Raw genomic sequence first — 24,145 nt, forward strand, 5'->3', positions numbered from 1 at the left:
GATACTCAAGGCCCAGGGGGCTGTAGGGGGATTAAAAACGAAGTAGTTGTGATGTCCTTCAGAACAGATTATAAAACAGGCTACATGGTTGAGGAAAATCGTTTATTTAATTCTATATGATACAAAGACAAAAGCAATATCTTACCAGGATGATTAAATGAAAAATAATGGTTTGCACAAAACAACCACAATAAATCAATAGGCCTACATTAGTTTAATGCTTAAATCAAATCAAATAATGATGAATTACTATAGAGACCAAAATTATATGCTGCACTATTCTAGAGACCAAAATGGGAAAATAAAGATAATAATTATAGTAAATGAATTCTCATCTCCTGTATATTTTCTAACTCTGTAACATGTTACGGTATAACATTATACTGAACCTGTAACAATAATGCCTGAACCTCAACACCTATCAGTTGATCTGTATAGACATGAAAAGTGAAGGCATTTACAATGTATCAACCATAATGCTATGCAGTATATGACCAGTATATGACTGATGTTAAAGCTGCTGAATGAATAATACAACACACATTATATTAAAACACATTCCAATCAGAATAATACATGTATCAGTTAATAGATCACATTTGATCAAATGCCACTATTGTTCCAGCAGGTGGAGCTACAATGTAACAACATACAGCATTGTGACTCACAGTTCTATATTAGAATTCCATGAGTTCCATTCTGATGGTTGTTATGGTGATCAGGTGATCTCAGCCTCACTCTTCTTCAACACGATCACCTGTTCAACACAGAAGTAGTTCATCAGTGTGGCCATGTATTTACTTATCCAATACAGAACCACTTAGAAATGTAAATCATATCAGATGATTTACTAGTCAATACTGTGAAACTTAGAATCCTTTCAAATTACTTCCAATGAGGCTCCTGCTTATGTCCAGCTCTCCCATATCAATACCAGGGCTATTTACCATTTATCAATACCAGGGCTATTTACAATATATCAATACCTGGGCTACTAATAGCTATTTATCAATACCAGGGCTATTTACTCCTTATCAATACCAGGGCTATTTACTCCTTATCAATACCAGGGCTATTTAATCCTTATCAATACCAGGGCTATTTACTCCTTATCAATACCAGGGCTATTTACTCCTTATGTCCATACCAACTCTCCCATATGTGACCGACCCGGCTCAAGTCGGTCATTTGTAGCATCATTTGAAATGGTATTTTTTACGTTGGTTAAAGTAGAGATTCAGAGCTACAAAATGGTAGTAATCACACTACAGTTGAGAAATGATGGGAAAATAATTCTGCTTTGAAAATTGATAAACTTATAAACTGAATTCTGAGAAAATGGCATTTGAATGTTTTGGTACTACTACTGTAGAGCCCTTCTTTGTCTGTGCATACACCCATTCAGCATTGTTCACACCCTCTTCAGTTTTAGCCCCACCCTCTTCCGTTTTAGCCCCACCCTCTTCAGGGGGGGGGGGGGGGGCACACAATGCAAATAGTCCAGGTAGCCATTTGATTACCTGTTCAGGAGTCTTATGGCTTGGGGGTAAAAACTTTTGATAATACTTTTTGTCCTAGACTTGGCACTCCGGTACCGCTTGCCATGCGGTAGTAGAGAGAACAGTCTATGACTGGGGTGGCTGGGGTTTTTGACAATTTTTAGGGCCTTCCTCTGACACCGCCTGGTGTAGAGGTCCTGGATGGCAGGCAGCTTAGCCCCAGTGATGTACTGGGCCGTACGCACTACCTTCTGTAGTGCCTTGCAGTCAGAGGCCGAGCAATTGCTGTACAATTGCAAAAATGCAATACCAAAAATGATGCACCCAGTCAGGATGCTCTCGATGTTGCAGCTGTAGAACCTTTTGAGGATCTCAGGACCCATGCCAAATCTTTTTAGTTTCCTGAGGGGGAATAGGCTTTGTGCTCGGTCCTCCTTTTCCTGTAGTCCACAATCATTTTCTTAGTCTTGGTTACGTTGAGGGATAGGTTGTTATTCTGGCACCACCCGGACAGGTCTCTGACCTCCTCCCTATAGGCTGTCTCGTCGTTGTTGGTGATCAGGCCTACCACTGTTGTGTTGTATGCAAACTTAATGACGGTGTTGGAGTCGTGCCTGGCCATGCAGTCATGGGTGAACAGGGAGTACAGGAAGGGACTGAGCACGCACCCTTGGGGAGCTCCAGTGTTGAGGATCAGCATGGCAGATGTGCTGCTCTCTACCCTTACCAACTGTGTGTTGTTACCTACCCTCACCACCTGGGGGCGGCCCGTCAGGAAGTCCAGGATCCAGTTGCAGAGGGAGGTGTTCAGTACCAGGATCCTTAGCTTAGTGATGAGCTTTGAGGGCACTATGGTGTTGAACGCTGAGTTGTAGTCAATGAATAGCATTCTCACAGAGGTTATCCTTTTGTCCAGGTGGGAAAGGGCAGTGTGGAGTGCAATAAAGATTGCGTCATCTGTGGATCTGTTTCGGTGGTATGTAAATTGGAGTGGATCTAGGGTTGCTGGGATAATGGTGTTGATGTGAGCCATTACCAACCTTTCAAAGCACTTCATGTCTATAGACGTGAGTGCTATGGATCTGTTGTCATTTAGGCAAGGTTGCCTTTGTGTTCTTGGGCTCAGGGACTATGGTGGTCTGCTTGAAGCATGTTGGTATTACAGACTCAATCAGGGACATGTTGAAAATGTCAGTGAAGACACCTGCCAGTTGGTCAGCACATGCCCGGAGCACACGTCCTGGTAATCCATCTGGCCCCGCAGCCTTGTTTATGTTGACCTGTTTAAAGGTCTTACTCATGTCGGCTGCGGAGAGCGTGATCACACAGTCGTCTGGAACAGCTGATGCTCTCATGCATGTCTCACTGTTGCTTGCCTTGAAGTGAGCATAGAAGTGGTTTAGCTCATCTGGTAGCCTCGTGTCACTGGGCAGCTCACGGCTGTGCTTACCTTTGTAGTCTGTAATAGTTTGCAAGCCCTGACACATCCGACGAGCGTCGGAGCTGGTGTAGTATGATTCAATCTTAGCCCTGTATTGACGCTTTGCCTGTTTGATGGTTCGTCAGAATCCCGGAACATGTTCCAGTCTGTGACAGTCCTGCAGTCTGCAGTCTGCATCATCTGACCACTTTTTTTATTGCCCGAGTCGCCTGGTGTAGAGGTCCTGAATGGGAGGCAGAGTCGAAAACCTTAGCCAGGTTGATGAATATGGCTGCACAGTAATATCTCTTCTCGATGGCAGTTATGATATAATTTAGGACCTTGAGCGTGGCTGAGGTGCACCCATGACCAGCTCTGAAACCAGATTGCATAGCGGAGAAGGTACGGTGGGATTCGAAATGGTCGGTAATCTGTTTGTTAACTTGGCTTTCGAAGACCTTAGAAAGGCAGGATAGGATAGATATAGGTCTGTAGCAGTTTGGGTCTAGAGTGTCTCCCCCTTTGAAGAGGGGGATGAACGCAGCAGCTTTCCAATCTATGGGAATCTCAGATGATATGAAAGAGAGGTTGAACAAGCTAGGGGTTGCAACAATTTCGGCAGATAATTATATATTATATACTATTTAGAAAGAGAGGGTCCAGATTTTCTAGCCCGGCTGATTTGTACGAGTCCAGGATTTGCAGCTTTTTCAGAACAACAGCTATCTGGATTTGGGTGAAGGAGAAGTGGGGAGGCTTGGGCAAGTTGCGGTGGGGGGTGGAGGGCTGTTGATCGGGTTAGGGGTAGCCAGGTGGAAAGCATGGCCAGCCGTAGAAAAACTATTATTGAAATTCTTAATTATAGTGGATTTATCGGTGGTGACAGTGTTTCCTAGCCTCAGTGCAGTGTGCAGCTAATGTAGAAACATACCATATTTGTCTTGGTGTGTCACCCTGGGTACCGTGGTTTCTCCTAAACAGACAGTTATAAAACATCAGAGCTACAGTTATCAACACTTTACAACATGGTTCAATCAGAGCTACAGTTATCAACACTTTACAACATGGTTCAATCAGAGCTACAGTTATCAACACTTTACAACATGGTTCAATCAGAGATACAGTTATCAACACTTTACAACATGGTTCAATCAGAGCGACAGTTATCAACACTTTACAACATGGTTCAATCAGAGACACAGTTATCAACACTTTACAACATGGTTCAATCAGAGCGACAGTTATCAACACTTTACAACATGGTTCAGTCAGAGCTACAGTTATCAACACTTTACAACATGGTTCAATATGAGCTACAGTTATCAACACTTTACAACATGGTTCAATCAGAGATACAGTTATCAACACTTTACAACATGGTTCAATCAGAGATACAGTTATCAACACTTTACAACACGGTTCAATCAGAGATACAGTTATCAACACTTTACAACATGGTTCAATCAGAGCAACAGTTAGAAACACTTTACAACATGGTTCAATCAGAACTACTACAGTCCCTGTGATATTATTCTGATTTACAACAGGTTTTTTGTTGGATTGAGGTGATCCTGTATAAACTCAGGTTCTCACCTTGAGTCCTGCTCCTGCAGCATTTCACCAGCAGTATGATGGTCACCAGCAGGTAGGGAGACCCCACCAGTAGACTACACAACAGCCTGGTTAGAGACATGGACAACACTGGGACTGCTGGAGATGGAGATGGAATGGGAGTTGGAACTGCGGTTGGAGGAAGAATGACAGCTGGAGAGAGACATGGAAACACAGTATATTGTCATGGTTACAGCCAATACAGTGTAAGAACAACAGTACATATTGAAGCATTAAGGCCCAGGGGCCAATATCGTATACCTGTAACGGCTTTCCTCCTCCTCTTCATCCGAAGAGGAGGAGCAGGAATTTGACCAAAACGCAGCGTGTGAATAAGACATAATGAATTTATTTAAAGACGAAGACGAACACGAAAAACACTTGGAAAATTACAAAACAAATAAACGACGTAGACAGACCTGGACGACGAACTTACATGAAACACGAAGAACGCATGAACAGGGAAAACTGACTACATAAAAGAACGAACATAGAAACAAACCGAAAACAGTCCCGTGTGGCGCAACGACATACACAGACACAGGAGACAACCACCCACAAACAACCAGTGTGAAAACACCTACCTTAATATGACTCTCAATCAGAGGAAATGAAAAACACCTGCCTCTAATTGAGAGCCATATTAGGTCACCCTTAAACAAACATAGAAACAGAAAACATAGACTGCCCACCCAAACTCACGTCCTGACCAACTAACACATACAAAACTAACAGAAACAGGTCAGGAACGTGACAATACCTGAATGCTGATTGGCTGGAAGCCGTATATCACGGGTATGACAAAACATTTAATTGTCTAATTATGTTGTAGTAGTCCGCCCAGTAAGGAACCTCGGGTTTGTGGCTGTTTTTACGCACGACGCCTGGATAAATTTCATGTTCAAAATTGTGAACTCTCCTCAAACAAGGTTTTATTTCACTGTAATAGTTACTGTAAATTGGACAGTGCAGTTAGATTAACAAGAATTTAAGCTTTCTGCCAATATCAGATATGTCTATGTCCTGGGAAATGTTCTTGTTACTTACAACCTCATGCTAATCACATTAGCCTACGTTAGCTCAACCATCCTGTGGATAATGCAGGTTTCAGCACCTCTTAACAGTGTAAAGAAGAACCACCCAGTTTATAATGCAGGTTTCAGCACCACTTAACAGTGTAAAGAAGAACCACCCAGTTTATAATGCAGGTTTCAGCACCACTTAACAGTGTAAAGAAGAACCACCCAGTTTATAATGCAGGTTTCAGCACCACTTAACAGTGTAAAGAAGAACCACCCAGTTTATAATGCAGGTTTTAACACCACTTAACAGTGTAAAGAAGTACCACCCAGTTTATAATGCAGGTTTCAGCACCACTTAACAGTGTAAAGAAGAACCATCCAGTTTATAATGCAGGTTTCAGCACCACTTAACAGTGTAAAGAAGAACCACCCAGTTTATAATGCAGGTTTCAGCACCACTTAACAGTGTAAAGAAGAACCACCCAGTTTATAATGCAGGTTTCAGCACCACTTAACAGTGTAAAGAAGAACCACCCAGTTTATAATGCAGGTTTCAGCACCACTTAACAGTGTAAAGAAGAACCACCCAGTTTATAATGCAGGTTTCAGCACCACTTAACAGTGTAAAGAAGAACAACCCAGTTTATAATGCAGGTTTCAGCACCACTTAACAGTGTAAAGAAGGACCACCCAGTTTATAATGCAGGTTTCAGCACCACTTAACAGTGTAAAGAAGGACCACCCAGTTTATAATGCAGGTTTCAGCACCACTTAACAGTGTAAAGAAGAACCACCCAGATTATAATGCAGGTTTCAGCACCACTTAACAGTGTAAAGAAGAACCACCCAGTTTATAATGCAGGTTTCAGCACCTCTTAACAGTGTAAAGAAGGACCACCCAGTTTATAATGCAGGTTTCAGCACCACTTAACAGTGTAAAGAAGAACCACCCAGTTTATAATGCAGGTTTCAGCACCACTTAACAGTGTAAAGAAGAACAACCCAGTTTATAATGCAGGTTTCAGCACCACTTAACAGTGTAAAGAAGGACCACCCAGTTTATAATGCAGGTTTCAGCACCACTTAACAGTGTAAAGAAGAACCACCCAGTTTATAATGCAGGTTTCAGCACCTCTTAACAGTGTAAAGAAGGACCACCCAGTTTATAATGCAGGTTTCAGTACCACTTAACAGTGTAAAGAAGAACCACCCAGTTTATAATGCAGGTTTCAGCACCACTTAACAGTGTAAAGAACCACCCAGTTTATAATGCAGGTTTCAGCACCACTTAACAGTGTAAAGAAGAACCACCCAGTTTATAATGCAGGTTTCAGCACCACTTAACAGTGTAAAGGACCACCCAGTTTATAATGCAGGTTTCAGCACCACTTAACAGTGTAAAGAAGAACCACCCAGTTTATAATGCAGGTTTTAACACCACTTAACAGTGTAAAGAAGAACCACCCAGTTTATAATGCAGGTTTCAGCACCACTTAACAGTGTAAAGAAGAACCACCCAGTTTATAATGCAGGTTTCAGCACCACTTAACAGTGTAAAGAAGAACCACCCAGTTTATAATGCAGGTTTCAGCACCACTTAACAGTGTAAAGAAGAACCACCCAGTTTATAATGCAGGTTTCAGCACCACTTAACAGTGTAAAGAAGAACCACCCAGTTTATAATGCAGGTTTCAGCACCACTTAACAGTGTAAAGAAGAACCACCCAGTTTATAATGCAGGTTTCAGCACCACTTAACAGTGTAAAGAAGAACCACCCAGTTTATAATGCAGGTTTCAGCACCACTTAACAGTCTAAAGAAGGACCACCCAGTTTATAATGCAGGTTTCAGCACCACTTAACAGTGTAAAGAAGAACCACCCAGTTTATAATGCAGGTTTCAGCACCACTTAACAGTGTAAAGAAGAACCACCCAGTTTATAATGCAGGTTTCAGCACCACTTAACAGTGTAAAGAAGGACCACCCAGTTTATAATACAGGTTTCAGCACCACTTAACAGTGTAAAGAAGAACCACCCAGTTTATAATGCAGGTTTCAGCACCACTTAACAGTGTAAAGAAGAACCACCCAGTTTATAATGCAGGTTTCAGCACCACTTAACAGTGTAAAGAAGAACCACCCAGTTTATAATGCAGGTTTCAGCACCTCTTAACAGTGTAAAGAAGAACCACCCAGTTTATAATGCAGGTTTCAGCACCTCTTAACAGTGTAAAGAAGGACCACCCAGTTTATAATGCAGGTTTCAGCACCACTTAACAGTGTAAAGAAGAACCACCCAGTTTATAATGCAGGTTTCAGCACCACTTAACAGTGTAAAGAAGAACCACCCAGTTTATAATGCAGGTTTCAGCACCACTTAACAGTGTAAAGAAGGACCACCCAGTTTATAATGCAGGTTTCAGCACCACTTAACAGTGTAAAGAAGAACCACCCAGTTTATAATGCAGGTTTCAGCACCACTTAACAGTGTAAAGAAGAACCACCCAGTTTATAATGCAGGTTTCAGCACCACTTAACAGTGTAAAGAAGAACCACCCAGTTTATAATGCAGGTTTCAGCACCTCTTAACAGTGTAAAGAAGGACCACCCAGTTTATAATGCAGGTTTCAGCACCACTTAACAGTGTAAAGAAGAACCACCCAGTTTATAATGCAGGTTTCAGCACCACTTAACAGTGTAAAGAACCACCCAGTTTATAATGCAGGTTTCAGCACCACTTAACAGTGTAAAGAAGAACCACCCAGTTTATAATGCAGGTTTCAGCACCACTTAACAGTGTAAAGGACCACCCAGTTTATAATGCAGGTTTCAGCACCACTTAACAGTGTAAAGAAGAACCACCCAGTTTATAATGCAGGTTTTAACACCACTTAACAGTGTAAAGAAGAACCACCCAGTTTATAATGCAGGTTTCAGCACCACTTAACAGTGTAAAGAAGAACCACCCAGTTTATAATGCAGGTTTCAGCACCACTTAACAGTGTAAAGAAGAACCACCCAGTTTATAATGCAGGTTTCAGCACCTCTTAACAGTGTAAAGAAGGACCACCCAGTTTATAATGCAGGTTTCAGCACCACTTAACAGTGTAAAGAAGAACCACCCAGTTTATAATGCAGGTTTCAGCACCACTTAACAGTGTAAAGAAGAACCACCCAGTTTATAATGCAGGTTTCAGCACCACTTAACAGTGTAAAGAAGGACCACCCAGTTTATAATGCAGGTTTCAGCACCACTTAACAGTGTAAAGAAGAACCACCCAGTTTATAATGCAGGTTTCAGCACCACTTAACAGTGTAAAGAAGAACCACCCAGTTTATAATGCAGGTTTCAGCACCACTTAACAGTGTAAAGAAGAACCACCCAGTTTATAATGCAGGTTTCAGCACCTCTTAACAGTGTAAAGAAGGACCACCCAGTTTATAATGCAGGTTTCAGCACCACTTAACAGTGTAAAGAAGAACCACCCAGTTTATAATGCAGGTTTCAGCACCACGTAACAGTGTAAAGAACCACCCAGTTTATAATGCAGGTTTCAGCACCACTTAACAGTGTAAAGAAGAACCACCCAGTTTATAATGCAGGTTTCAGCACCACTTAACAGTGTAAAGGACCACCCAGTTTATAATGCAGGTTTCAGCACCACTTAACAGTGTAAAGAAGAACCACCCAGTTTATAATGCAGGTTTTAACACCACTTAACAGTGTAAAGAAGAACCACCCAGTTTATAATGCAGGTTTCAGCACCACTTAACAGTGTAAAGAAGAACCACCCAGTTTATAATGCAGGTTTCAGCACCACTTAACAGTGTAAAGAAGAACCACCCAGTTTATAATGCAGGTTTCAGCACCACTTAACAGTGTAAAGAAGGACCACCCAGTTTATAATGCAGGTTTCAGCACCACTTAACAGTGTAAAGAAGAACCACCCAGTTTATAATGCAGGTTTCAGCACCACTTAACAGTGTAAAGAAGAACCACCCAGTTTATAATGCAGGTTTCAGCACCACTTAACAGTGTAAAGAAGGACCACCCAGTTTATAATACAGGTTTCAGCACCACTTAACAGTGTAAAGAAGAACCACCCAGTTTATAATGCAGGTTTCAGCACCACTTAACAGTGTAAAGAAGAACCACCCAGTTTATAATGCAGGTTTCAGCACCACTTAACAGTGTAAAGAAGAACCACCCAGTTTATAATGCAGGTTTCAGCACCTCTTAACAGTGTAAAGAAGAACCACCCAGTTTATAATGCAGGTTTTAGCACCACTTAACAGAGTAAAGAAGAACCACCCAGTTTATAATGCAGGTTTCAGCACCACTTAACAGTGTAAAGAAGAACCACCCAGTTTATAATGCAGGTTTCAGCACCACTTAACAGTGTAAAGAAGAACCACCCAGTTTATAATGCAGGTTTCAGCACCACTTAACAGTGTAAAGAAGAACCACCCAGTTTATAATGCAGGTTTCAGCACCACTTAACAGTGTAAAGAAGAACAACCCAGTTTATAATGCAGGTTTCATCACCACTTAACAGTGTAAAGAAGAACCACCCAGTTTATAATGCAGGTTTCAGCACCACTTAACAGTGTAAAGAAGAACCACCCAGTTTATAATGCAGGTTTTAACACCACCTAACAGTGTAAAGAAGAACCACCCAGTTTATAATGCAGGTTTCAGCACCACTTAACAGTGTAAAGAAGAACCACCCAGTTTATAATGCAGGTTTCAGCACCACTTAACAGTGTAAAGAAGAACCACCCAGATTATAATGCAGGTTTCAGCACCACTTAACAATGTAAAGAAGAACCACCCAGTTTATAATGCAGGTTTCAGCACCACTTAACAGTGTAAAGAAGAACCACCCAGTTTATAATGCAGGTTTCAGCACCACTTAACAGTGTAAAGAAGAACCACCCAGTTTATAATGCAGGTTTCAGCACCACTTAACAGTGTAAAGAAGGACCACCCAGTTTATAATGCAGGTTTCAGCACCACTTAACAGTGTAAAGAAGAACCACCCAGTTTATAATGCAGGTTTCAGCACCACTTAACAGTGTAAAGAAGAACCAGATAATCTGAATGTCAAGGTTTCTCATATTCTCACCTGTCACAGTCATCCAGCTCTCTGGTGATTCTCCTTCAGAGCTTGAGTTGTTACACTTGTAGAGTCCTTCATCTGACTTGGATACTGCAGGGATGGTCATCTCTCCTGTAGTCTCAGTCCTGATGAGGGATCCATCTTTGTAGAAATCAGCTGTGAGGTTAGAGGGAGTTCCCTGATATCTGCAGCGCAGAGTCACAGAATCTCCCCCAGTCACAGGAAGGACAGGGCTCTCCAGGATCACAGCTCCAGCTGTATATAATATATAAACATCATATATAAACAGGTCTCTCCAGGATCACAGCTCCAGCTGTATATAATATATAAACATAATTTATAAACATCATATATAAACATAAAATCAGCTGTCTGAAACCAGATGAACCACTAAACACTATAATGTTAGTAGATGGTGTTTGTGGACATACCAGGTACTGTGATGTTGACAGCATTGCTGTGTTCTCCAGACCCAGACTCACACCAGTACACTCCACTGTGTGATGGTATTAGTGACACGATGCATGAAGACCCTTCTGGTTTTCCCCATTTTCTTCCACAATCTGAACGCTCCCCAGAGACTGTGTGTCTCTTCAGTCTCCATCCAGCAGAGTTCCCCTGAACCTCACAGTTCAGAGTGACAGACTCATATTTAAAGAACTGAGATCTGTCAGGACTGACACTCAGAGAGGCTGAAAGAGATAGATTTGACATAGAGAAGGGGAGAGAGATAGAGAGAGAGAGAGGGAGAGAGATAGAAACATTGAGAAATGGTCTGATGAAGAATACAAAAACCTTGTGAAACCTATCTCACTAAAAACACAGAACCAGAAAAACAGAGCCTTCACCACGGTGAATCACTAAAACAGAAATACACATCGGAAAAACAGAAGAGAATGTAACTGAAGAATCTAACCACTTCTGGGAAAACAGATGATCAAATACAAATCGTAGAATCAGCTATTAAAGACTTCCAAAACCTGGATTATCCAATACATTGGACCAAAAAGACACACACACATTGATGTCATAAGGATGACCCCAGGGCCCACAAGAAATGCAGTTGCCCAGGACATCGCTTCAACATTCTACATGTTCATCACACCAGCCATCGGAAAAATCATCCTGGAGATTACAAATTTGGAGGGTTTCCGTAAATATGGAGACAGCTGGAAAAGGATGGATGAGATTGACCTGGGTGCCTACTACACTCTGCTAATCTTAGCGGGTGTGTATAGGTCCCGGGGCGAGGCTACATGTAGTCTCTGGGATGCAGAAAGTGGAAGGGTGATTTTACGTGCCACGATGCCACTGAATGTTTTTCACACTTTATCAAGAATAGTACGATTTGATAACCGTGAGTCAAGACCTGCAAGACGTGTGACAAACTGGCGGCATTAAGAGAGGTCTGGGAGCAGTGGGTGGAGCCTCTGAAGTAACAGTGGGTACCTCTACAACCCTGGACCTGAAGTAACAGTGAGTGGGTGGAGCGTCTGCCATACCTCTACAACCCTGGACCTGAAGTAACAGGGAGTGGGTGGAGCGTACCTCTACAACCCTGGACCTGAAGTAACAGTGAGTGGGTGGAGCGTCTGCCGTACCTCTACAACCCTGGACCTGAAGTAACAGGGAGTGGGTGGAGAGTCTGCAGTACCTCTACAACCCTGGACCTGAAGTAACAGGGAGTGGGTGGAGCGTACCTCTACAACCCTGGACCTGAAGTAACAGTGAGTGGGTGGAGCGTCTGCCGTACCTCTACAACCCTGGACCTGAAGTAACAGTGAGTGGGTGGAGCGTACCTCTACAACCCTGGACCTGAAGTAACAGTGAGTGGGTGGAGCGTACCTCTACAACCATGGACCTGAAGTAACAGTGAGTGGGTGGAGCGTCTGCCGTACCTCTACAACCCTGAACCTGAAGTAACAGGGAGTGGGTGGAGCGTCTGCCATACCTCTACAACCCTGACCTGAAGTAACAGGGAGTGGGTGGAGCGTACCTCTACAACCCTGGACCTGAAGTAACAGTGAGTGGGTGGAGCGTACCTCTACAACCATGGACATGAAGTAACAGTGAGTGGGTGGAGCGTCTGCCGTACCTCTACAACCCTGGACCTGAAGTAACAGGGAGTGGGTGGAGCGTCTGCCATACCTCTACAACCCTGACCTGAAGTAACAGGGAGTGGGTGGAGCGTACCTCTACAACCCTGGGCCTGAAGTAACAGTGAGTGGGTGGAGCGTCTGCCGTACCTCTACAACCCTGGACCTGAAGTAACAGGGAGTGGGTGGAGCGTCTGCCGTACCTCTACAACCCTGGACCTGAAGTAACAGGGAGTGGGTGGAGCGTCTGCCGTACCTCTACAACCCTGGACCTGAAGTAACAGGGAGTGGGTGGAGAGTCTGCCGTACCTCTACAACCCTGGACCTGAAGTAACAGGGAGTGGGTGGAGCGTACCTCTACAACCCTGGACCTGAAGTAACAGTGAGTGGGTGGAGAGTCTGCAGTACCTCTACAACCCTGGACCTGAAGTAACAGTGAGTGGGTGGAGCGTCTGTCATACCTCTTCAACCCTGAACCTGAAGTAACAGGGAGTGGGTGGAGCGTCTGCCGTACCTCTACAACCCTGGACCTGAAGTAACAGGGAGTGGGTGGAGGGTCTGCAGTACCTCTACAACCCTGGACCTGAAGTAACAGTGAGTGGGTGGAGCGTCTGCCGTACCTCTACAACCCTGGACCTGAAGTAACAGGGAGTGGGTGGAGCGTACCTCTACAACCCTGGACCTGAAGTAACAGTGAGTGGGTGGAGCGTCTGCCGTACCTCTACAACCCTGGACCTGAAGTAACAGTGAGTGGGTGGAGCGTCTGCCGTACCTCTACAACCCTGGACCTGAAGTAACAGGGAGTGGGTGGAGCGTCTGCCGTACCTCTACAACCCTGGACCTGAAGTAACAGGGAGTGGGTGGAGCGTCTGCCGTAACTCTACAACCCTGGGCCTGAAGTAACAGAGAGTGGGTGGAGCGTACCTCTACAACCCTGGACCTGAAGTAACAGTGAGTGGGTGGAGCGTCTGCCATACCTCTACAACCCTGGACCTGAAGTAACAGTGAGTGGGTGGAGCGTCTGCCGTACCTCTACAACCCTGGACCTGAAGTAACAGGGAGTTGGTGGAGCGTACCTCTACAACCCTGGACCTGAAGTAACAGGGAGTGGGTGGAGCATACCTCTACAACCCTGGACCTGAAGTAACAGTGAGTGGGTGGAGCGTACCTCTACAACCCTGGACCTGAAGTAACAGGGAGTGGGTGGAGCGTCTGCCGTACCTCTACAACCCTGGACCTGAAGTAACAGGGAGTGGGTGGAGCGTACCTCTACAACCCTGGACCTGAAGTAACAGGGAGTGGGTGGAGCGTCTGCCGTACCTCTACAACCCTGGACCTGAAGTAACAGTGAGTGGGTGGAGCGTCTGCCATACCTCTACAACCCTGGACCTGAAGTAACAGTGAGTGGGTGGAGCGTACCTCTACAACCCTGGACCTGAAGTAACAGGGAGTGGGTGGAGCGTCTGCCGTACCTCTACAACCCTGGACCTGAAGTAACAGTGAGTGGGTGGAGCGTACCTCTACAACCCTGGACCTGAAGTAACAGTGAGTGGGTGGAGCGTCTGCCATACCTCTACAACCCTGGACCTGAAGTAACAGTGAGTGGGTGGAGCGTCTGCCATACCTCTACAAACCTGGACCTGAAGTAACAGGGAGTGGGTGGAGCGTACCTCTACAACCCTGGACCTGAAGTAACAGTAAGTGGGTGGAGCGTCTGCCGTACCTCTACAACCCTGGACCTGAAGTAACAGTGAGTGGGTGGAGCATCTGCCGTACCTCTACAACCCTGGACCTGAAGTAACAGTGAGTGGGTGGAGCGTCTGTCATACCTCTACAACCCTGGACCTGAAGTAACAGGGAGTGGGTGGAGCGTCTGCCGTACCTCTACAACCCTGGACCTGAAGTAACAGGGAGTGGGTGGAGCGTCTGCCGTACCTCTAAAACCCTGGACCTGAAGTAACAGGGAGTGGGTGGAGCGTACCTCTACAACCCTGGACCTGAAGTAACAGGGAGTGGGTGGAGCGTCTGCAGTACCTCTACAACCCTGGACCTGAAGTAACAGGGAGTGGGTGGAGAGTCTGCAGTACCTCTACAACCCTGGACCTGAAGTAACAGTGAGTGGGTGGAGCGTACCTCTACAACCCTGGACCTGAAGTAACAGGGAGTGGGTGGAGCGTCTGCAGTACCTCTACAACCCTGGACCTGAAGTAACAGGGAGTGGGTGGAGAGTCTGCAGTACCTCTACAACCCTGGACCTGAAGTAACAGGGAGTGGGTGGAGCGTACCTCTACAACCCTGGCCTGAAGTAACAGGGAGTGGGTGGAGTGTCTGCTGTACCTCTACAACCCTGGCCTGAAGTAACAGAGGATGAGCAACTGGTTCCATTCAGAGGTACATTTGTATGTTCACATCTGTAATGTGATTTTCACTGTTAATGTATTATGTATTGCTGTAATATCATTGATTTATGTGATTTTTTTTTTTTTGTGATACTGGAGGTTCCCGGATTGTGGTCCGTCATTGGAGGTTCTGGACTGGGTCCTGTCACCGGACTCTCTGGACTGGGTACTGTCGCCGGAATCTCTGGACTGGGTACTGCCGCAGGACTCTCTGGACTGGGTACTGTCGCCGGACGCTCTGTACTGCCGAGGCGCGGATCCTGGAGACGCACCGGAGGCCTGGTACGTGGTGCCGGAACGGTTGGTACCGGGCTGAAGACACGCACCTCAGGGCAAGTGCAGGGAAGAGGAACAGGACGTACTGGACTCTGGAGGCGCACTGGAGGTCTGGAGTGTAGAGCTGACACAAACCGTCCTGGACTGGATGTTCATTTTCGCCCTGCAAAAGACACAGTACGGAGACACAGTACGCAAAGCCGGCGCAGGATATCCTCGTCCAAGGAGGTATACTGGAGACCAGGAGCGCTGAGCCGGCACCTTCCTTCCTGGCTGGATGCCCATTCTAGCCCGGCCAATGCGAGGAGCTGGAATAGAGCGCACAGGGCTAGAATGGGCTGGAGACACTGTGCGCTCCACCGCATAACACGGTGCCTGACCAGTAAAACGCTCCCCACGGTAAGCACGAGGAGTTGGCTCAGGTCTCCTACCTGACTCAGCCAATCTCCTTGTGTGCCCCACCCCAAAAAAAAATATTGGGGCTGCCTCTCGGGCTTCCGTGCTAGCCGTGTACCCTCATATCTTCACCGTTCCTCCTGCGCTGTTTCCACCTGCTTCCATGGCAAGGTCTTGTCCCCTGCCATTACCTCCTCCCAGGTCCAGGTTGCCCTCCACTCATCTTTCTCCTGGGCCCAGGATGTCCACTCCTCTTTATCACGCTGCTTGGTCCTTTTAGGGTGGGTTATTCTGTCACATTCGTCGTAGTGAGGAGACCAAGGCGCAGTGTGATATGAATACATTCTTCTTTAACTTCTTATGGCTGCAGGGGCAGTATTGAGTAGCTTGGATAAAAGATGCCCATTTCAAACGGCCTCGTACTCTATTCTTGCTCGTACAATATGCATATTATTATTACCATTGGATAGAAAACACTCTCAAGTTTCTAAATTATATCTGAATTATATCTGTGAGTAAAACAGAACTCATTTTGCAGCAAACTTCCTGTCAGAAAGTGAAAAATCTGAAATCGAGGCTCTGTTCCAGGGCCTCCCTAATCGTTTGCTTGAAATCTATTAGTATACATGCACTTCATACGCCTTCCACTAGATGTCAATAGGCTGTGAGAGGTGAAATCGGGTTTCTAGCTCTTTCTATGGTCAAAAGAGAAAGCTTGGAATGACAGGAACCCAATTTCCTTTGCTCAGGAAGACGCGGAAAGGACTTCCGCATTGGCTTCTGAAAAGCTTTTGTTATAGACGCCTAATATCTCCGGCTTTGATTTTATTTGATAAATGTGACAATATCATCGTAAAGTATGTTTTTTCAATATAGTTTAATCAGATTATTGAAATTTTTTCGGGAGTTTTGGCGTGTTCCGTTCTCTGAGTTTGTTGACGATGGAGAGCTTCGCGCCACTTGGCAAGTTTTGCTTGCTCATTCGAGAGGGAAGAAGGACATTCTAAATCCAAACAACGATTGTTCTGGACAAAGGACCACTTGTACAAGATTCTGATGGAAGCTCAACAAAAGTAGGACCCATTTATGATGTTATTTCCTATTTCTGTCGAAAATGTGTTGTTGTGTTTTCCGCCTTGATTTTTGGCGCTGTCTCGCTATAACGTAGCTGCATGTCGTACTGAAGTTATTTTTAGAATTCTAACACGGCGATTGCATTAACTTCTACTTGGTCACAATCCCGGATCCGGGAGCACCCTCATCAGTAAAAAAGCTGACTAGCATAGCCTAGCATAGCGCCACAAGTAAATACTAGCATCTAAATATCATGAAATCACAAGTCCAAGACACCAGATGAAAGATACACATCTTGTGAATTCAGCCATCATTTCTGATTTTTAAAATGTTTTACAGGGAAGACACAATATGTATTTCTATTAGCTAACCACGATAGCAAAAGACACAACTTTTTTTTCCCACCATTTTTTTACTGCATAGGTAGCTGTCACAAATTCGACCAAATAAAGATATAAATAGTCACTAACCAAGAAACAACTTCATCAGATGACATATTTATTGCATAGCATATGTTTTGTTTGAAAAATTTGCATACTTCAGGTATAAATCATAGTTTTACATTGCAGCCACCATCACAACTCTCACCAAAGCAACTAGAATAACTACAGAAAGCAACGTGAATTACCTAAATACTCATCATAAAACATTTATGAAAAATACACAGTGTACAGCAAATGAAAGACAAAGATCGTGTGAATCCAGCCAATATTTCAGATTTTGTAAGTGTTTTACAGGGAAAACACAATATAGCATTATATTAGCTTACTACAATAGCCAACCACACAACAGCATTGATTCAAGCCAACAATAGCGATAATGAATAAACCAGCAAAAGATATTAATTTTTTCACTAACCTTCTCAAACTTCTTCAGATGACAGTCCTATAACATCATATTACACAATACATATAGAGTTTGTTCGAAAATGTGCATATTTAGCGGCACAAATCGTGGTTATACAATGAGAATAGTAGCCAAGATGCAAACAAAATGTCGGGAGAAATCTTGGGAGAGGCACCTAATCTAATCAATAACTAATCATAAACTTGACTAAAAAATAAAGGTTGGACAGCAAATGAAAGATACATTAGTTCTTAATGCAACCGCTGTGTTCGATTTTTTAAATTAACATTACTACGACATACAGCGTGCGTTAAAGCGAGACAGCACCGAAATTAATGGCGGAATAGTAGGTCAATATTTTTCAACAGAACAACGAATTAACTTCATAAATAGTTCTTACTTTTTGATGAGCTTCCATCAATCTTGGGCAAGTGGTCCTTTGTCCAGAATCATCGTTGCTCGGTTGTAGATTGCCGTCTTCAACTTAGGAATTAGCAGCAAACATTAGCCATGTGGCCCAGACGTGCCCAACTCACTATAACGCAGCACAAAGAAATATCCGAAAATCACAATATACTGATATAAACTGATATAACTCGGTTTAAAATAACAACATTATGATGTCTTTAACACCTATATCGAATAAAATCAGAGCCGGATATATCTAAGGCCTATAACGGGAGCTTTTCAGAATGCATTCCTGAAGTCTGTCTTGCGTCATGGAGAATGTCGAAAAGAGTGCACCCCACGTTCCAAGACCCTTTATATGGCCTCAGATCTGCCTAGCAACTCCATTCCAAATCTCACTGCTTGCTGATATCAAGGGGAAGGCGTATGCAGTGCATGTCGACCAATAGAATACATGCAAATTAATAAACTGACCCTGGAACAGATTGCCTGATTTCAGATTTCTCACTTCCTGACAGGAAGTTTGCTCCAACTTGAGTTCTGTTTTACTCACAGATCTAATTCAAACGGTTTTAGAAACTAGAGAGTGTTTTCTATCCAATACTAATAATAATATGCATTACATCGCGTAACATCGCTCTTTCATCTCATAATCTACCCTTTGATTTGTTCTACCAGTCTGCACCAGATTCAATATGAAACCCTTTGATGTGTTCTACCAGTCTACACCAGATTCAATTTGAGACCCTTTGATTAGTTCTATCAGTCTACACCAAATTCAATATCCTGTGTTCAATCCCAGGTCTCCTGCACAGAAAAAGCTGAGCTAAAGTCAATGTGTAGCCAATTCAATCAATAAATCAAAACAATCAATTACTCAGTCAATCAATCAGGAAGAGGTTGATCTCAGGAAGATCTCATCACAGAGAACCAACTACCTGGTGTGTGTTAACACCTATAACGAATAAAAACATGACCGGAGATATAGTGTATAGAGTTAGAGGTTAACCAACTCCTGCTGTGTTCCGGTCAAATTTTGTTTTTTTAATTTTGGTGATTCGCTTATAAAATAGGTAAAAGTAATGTATAGCAACCCCAGGTGTAAAATATTAAATAGCGGCTACTTCTCAGAGAGTTTTGAATTATCAAGAGGAGTTGTACAAGGGTGTCCGGTTTCACCATATCTATTTGTTATGGTCATCGAAATCCTAGCTATTAAATAGTGTCTCGAGAAACAACTAGCTTGTGTCTGTTACATGGTGTCTAGAGAAACAACTAGCTTGTGTCTGTTACATGGTGTCTGTAGAGAAACAACTAGCGTGTGTCTGTTACATGGTGTCTATAGAGAAACAACTAGCTTGTGTCTGTTACATGGTGTCTATAGAGAAACAACTAGCTTGTGTCTGTTACATGGTGTCTAGATAAACAACTAGCTTGTGTCTGTTACATGGTGTCTAGAGAAACAACTAGCTTGTGTCTGTTACATGGTGTCTATAGAGAAACAACTAGCTTGTGTCTGTTACATGGTGTCTATACAGAAACAACTAGCTTGTGTCTGTTACGTGGTGTCTATAGAGAAACAACTAGCTTGTGTCTGTTACATGGTGTCTAGAGAAACAGCTAGCTTGTGTCTGTTACATGGTGTCTAGAGAAACAGCTAGCTTGTGTCTGTTACATGGTGTCTATAGAGAAACAACTAGCTTGTGTCTGTTACATGGTGTCTAGAGAAACAACTAGCTTTGCAGGACACACACACACAACATATTTTCAGAGAAATGTTACTATTATAGAACAGGTGATGAATATAGAGAAATGTTACTATTATAGAACAGGTGATGAATATAGAGAAATGTTACTATTATAGAACAGGTGATGAATATAGAGAAATGTTACTATTATAGAACAGGTGATGAATATAGAGAAATGTTACTATTATAGAACAGGTGATAAATATAGATAAATGTACTCACCTCCACCTTGTCCGAGGCTACAGTATACCAGTGTACTCAGCAGCACTGAAACACACAGAGAGAACTATCACTATGGTACATGATGTAAACACTGAAACACACAGAGAGAACTATCACTATGGTACATGATGTAAACACTGAAACACACAGAGAGAACTATCACTATGGTACATGATGTACACACTGAGATGTACCACAGATAATTAATTTAATTAAGAGTATTTTGAAGCATTTGTGTTTCAATCGAAATTAACATAAAACAAAAATAAACTCAGCAAAAATTAAATGTCCTCTCATTGTCAACTCTGTTTATTTTCAGCAAACTCAACATGTGCAAATATTTGTATGAACATAACATGATTCATCAACTGAGACATAAACTGAACAAGTCCCACAGACATGTGACTAACAGAAATAGAATAATGTGTCCCTGAACAAAGGTGGGGGGTCTAAAAAAAGTAACAGTCAGTATCTGGTGTGGCCACCAGCTGCATTAAGTACTGCAGTGCATCTCCTCCTCATGGACTGCACCAGATTTGCCAGTTCTTGCTGTGAGATGTTACCCCACTCTTCCACCAAGGCACCTGCAAGTTCCCTGACATTTCTGGGGGGAATGGCCCTAGCCCTCACCCTCCGATCCAACAGATCCCAGATGTACTCAATGGGATTGAGATCCGGGCTCTTCGCTGGCCATGGCAGAACACTGACATTCCTGTCTTGCAGGAAGTCACGCACAGAATGAGCAGTATGGCTGGTGGCATTGTCATGCTGGAGGGTCATGTCAGGATGAGCAGTATGGCTGGTGGCTGTCTTGCAGGAAGTCACAGAATGAGCAGTATGTCAGGATGAGCCTGCAGGAAGGGTGTCACGACTTCTCTCCTTGTTCGGGCGGCGTTCGGCGGTCGACGTCACCAGCTTTCTAGTCGCCACCGATGTTTCATTCTTGTTTGGTTTTGTCTTCATTATTGATTTATTATTGATTACTGATTTTTATTCCATTAATTATGTTCCTTATTTAACCCTCTCTGTTTTGTGTGTTATTGTTTGTCATGTGGGTTCTCGTTGTTCGTGCTTTTGTTTTATGTATTGTTGGAATCTTACCTTTTATTGAGTAAATCTTGGATTATTACTCAGAACTCCTGTCCTGCGCCTGACTCTGCATTTATTCAATTTTACCAACGGCCTCACAAAGGGTACCACATGAGGGAGGAGGATGTCTTCCCTGTAACGCACAGCGTAATGACAACAAGCTCAGTCCGATGATGCTGTGACACACTGCCCCAGACCAGGACGGACCCTCCACCTCCAAATCGATCCTGCTCCAGAGTATAGGCCTCGGTGTAATGATCATTCCTTCAACGATAAATGCGATACATGCGAATCTGCCCATCACCCCTGGCAAGACAAAACCGCGACTTGTCAGTAAAGAGCACTTTTTGCCAGTCCTGTCTGGTCCAGCGATGGTGGGTTTGTGCCCATAGGCGACGTTGTTGCCAGTGATGTCTGGTGAGGACTTGCCTTACAACAGGCCTACAAGCTCTCAGTCCAGCCTCTCTCAGCCTATTGCGGACAGTCTGAGCACTGATGGAGGGATTGTGCGTTCCTGGTGTAACTCGGGCAGTTGTTGTTGCCATCCTGTACCTGTCCCGCAGGTGTGATGTTCGGATGTACCGATCCTGTGCAGGTGTTGTTACACATGGTCTGTAGCGCTGTCTTCGGTGTCTCACAGTACCGACATTGCAATTTATTACCCTGGCCACATCTGCAGTCCTCATGCCACCTTGCAGCATGCCTTAGGCACGTTTACGCAGATGAGAAGGGACCCTGGGCATCTTTTGTTTAGTGTTTTTCAGTGTCAGTAGAAATGCCTCTTTAGTGTCCTAAGTTTTCATAACTGTGACCTTAATTGCCTATCGTCTGTAAGCTGTTGGTGTCTTAACGACCGTTCCACAGGTTCATTAATTGTTTATGGTTCATTAAACAAGCATGGGAAACAGTGTTTAAACCCTTTACAATGAAGATCTGTGAAGTTATTTTGATTTTTACGAATTAGCTTTGAAAGACAGGGTCCTGAAAAAGGGATGTTTCTTTTTTTGCTGAGTTGACATCCGTCAGTTTAAAAGTGATCTTTTTTTATGGTCTGTGTCTCAATCCAACGCCTAGGACTTCCACATCGGCGGTAGAAAGTGCATTTTGCTCATCGACCCCACTTGTCTGAATTTAACAAATACAAATGATTGGAAGTATGAAGGTAGTTTACAAAAATAGGGAGTTAAAAACACAAATAAAAATCTCCTGAGCTTATCCTGAGCTTATCTTGTATCTCCAAAACATTAGTCATCTTTATTTATTATTTTTATTAGACAGGGGTCCTAAAATTCAAAATGAAATAGCTTAATGATCCATTTGTTAGCTTAGTAGAACCCTCCCCCCTATTAAAGTGTATAGATATAAAACTATACAGAAATTAAACTATACAGATATTAAACCATACAGATTCTAAACCATATAGATATTAAACTATATAGATATTAAACTATATAGATATTAAACCATACAGATATTAAACCATACAGATATTAAACCAGAAAGATATTAAACTCTATATATATTAAACTATGTAGATAATATTATTCTCAAAGAACTCACAGAGCAGAAAACAGGTCCATTCCATCTCAACGTGTTGATCACTAACAATCTAAACTCTGATGACTTGTAGCCTCTCCACCCATCTGTACTTCCTGTTAGAGTGTCTGCTGAGAAGGACTGAGAGGTGTGAACGATGTGTGTAGCAGAAGGAGGAGAGAAGAGAGACACAGAGAGAATGGTGACAGAGAGCGAGAGAAAGAATAGAGAGAGAATAGAGAGAGAGAGAGAGAGAGAGAGAGAGAGAGAGAGAGAGAGACAGAGAGACATAGAGAGAAACAGAGAGACAGAGAGAGATAGAGAGAAACAGAGAGAGAGACAGAGAGAGATAGAGAGAGACAGAGAGAGATAGAGAGAAACATAGAGAGAAACAGAGAGAGAGAGACAGAGAGCGGGAGGGGGAGAAAGAGATAGAGAGGGAGGGATATATAGAAGAGAGACAGAGAGAGACATAGAAAAGAGAGAGAGAGACAGCCAGACAGACATACAATGAGAGAGAGATAGAGATGTAGAAGAGAGGGACAGAGAGATAGAGATAGATACAAAGAAAGAGGGGAGAGAGAGAGGTAGATATATACAGAGAGAGACAAACACCAAATTGAGACTGCATGCAGAATTCTGCAAAATTATCCTCGTTGTACAACGTAGAACACCAAATAATGCATGCAGAGCAGAATTAGGCCGATACCCACTAATTATCAAAATCCAGAAAAGAGCCATTAAATTCTACAACCACCTAAAAGGAAGCGATTCACAAACCTTCCATAACAAAGCCATCACCTACAGAGAGATGAACCTGGAGAAGAGCCCCCTAAGCAAGCTGGTCCTGGGGCTCTGTTCACCAACACAAACACACCCCACAGAGCCCCAGGACAGCAACACAACTAGACCCAACCAAATCACGAGAAAACAAAAAAGATAATTACTTGGCACATTGGAAAGAATTAACCAAAAAACAGAGCAAACTGGAATGCTATTTGGCCCTAAACAGAGAGTACATTGTGGCAGAATACCTGACCACTGTGACTGACCCAAACTTAAAGAAATCTTTGACTATGTACAGACTCAGTGAGCATAGCCTTGCTATTGAGAAAGGCCGCCGTAGGCAGACATGGCTCTCAGGAGAAGACAGGCTATGTGCTCACTGCCCACAAATTGAGGTGGAAACTGAGCTGCACTTCCTAACCTCCTGCCCAATGTATGACCATATTAGAGACACATATTTCCATCAGATTACACAGATCCACAAAGAATTCGAAAACAAAACCCAATTTTGATAAACTCCCATATCTACTGGGTGAAATTCCACAGTGTGCCATCACAGCAGCAAGATGTGTGACCTGTTGCCACAAGAAAAGGGCA

At 43.5% G+C, this 24,145-nt stretch overlaps 1 protein-coding gene across 2 annotated transcripts; it reads right to left on the reverse strand.

Annotated features, from left to right (window-relative positions):
- Positions 1-113: 113 nt before the first annotated feature.
- On the reverse strand, positions 114-22,836 carry LOC139561642 (Fc receptor-like protein 5). Of its 2 annotated transcripts, XM_071378886.1 has the most exons (7): positions 22,787-22,836; positions 20,138-20,182; positions 11,104-11,364; positions 10,679-10,927; positions 4,513-4,683; positions 3,851-3,892; positions 114-757 (listed from the first exon to the last, which is right to left on the reverse strand). In XM_071378886.1, the coding sequence occupies exons 1-7, from the start codon at positions 22,809-22,811 to the stop codon at positions 735-737; spliced, it is 816 nt and encodes a 271-aa protein (XP_071234987.1). In that variant the 5' UTR covers positions 22,812-22,836; the 3' UTR covers positions 114-734. The 2 variants fall into 2 exon arrangements, with proteins under 2 accessions (XP_071234987.1, XP_071234988.1); XM_071378887.1 differs by lacking the exon at positions 3,851-3,892 and having other exon boundaries at positions 115-757; positions 22,787-22,835.
- Between the last annotated feature and the right edge of the window lie 1,309 nt (positions 22,837-24,145).

This window comes from Salvelinus alpinus, chromosome 31 (genome assembly GCF_045679555.1).
Source record: "Salvelinus alpinus chromosome 31, SLU_Salpinus.1, whole genome shotgun sequence".
Taxonomy (NCBI): domain Eukaryota; kingdom Metazoa; phylum Chordata; class Actinopteri; order Salmoniformes; family Salmonidae; genus Salvelinus; species Salvelinus alpinus.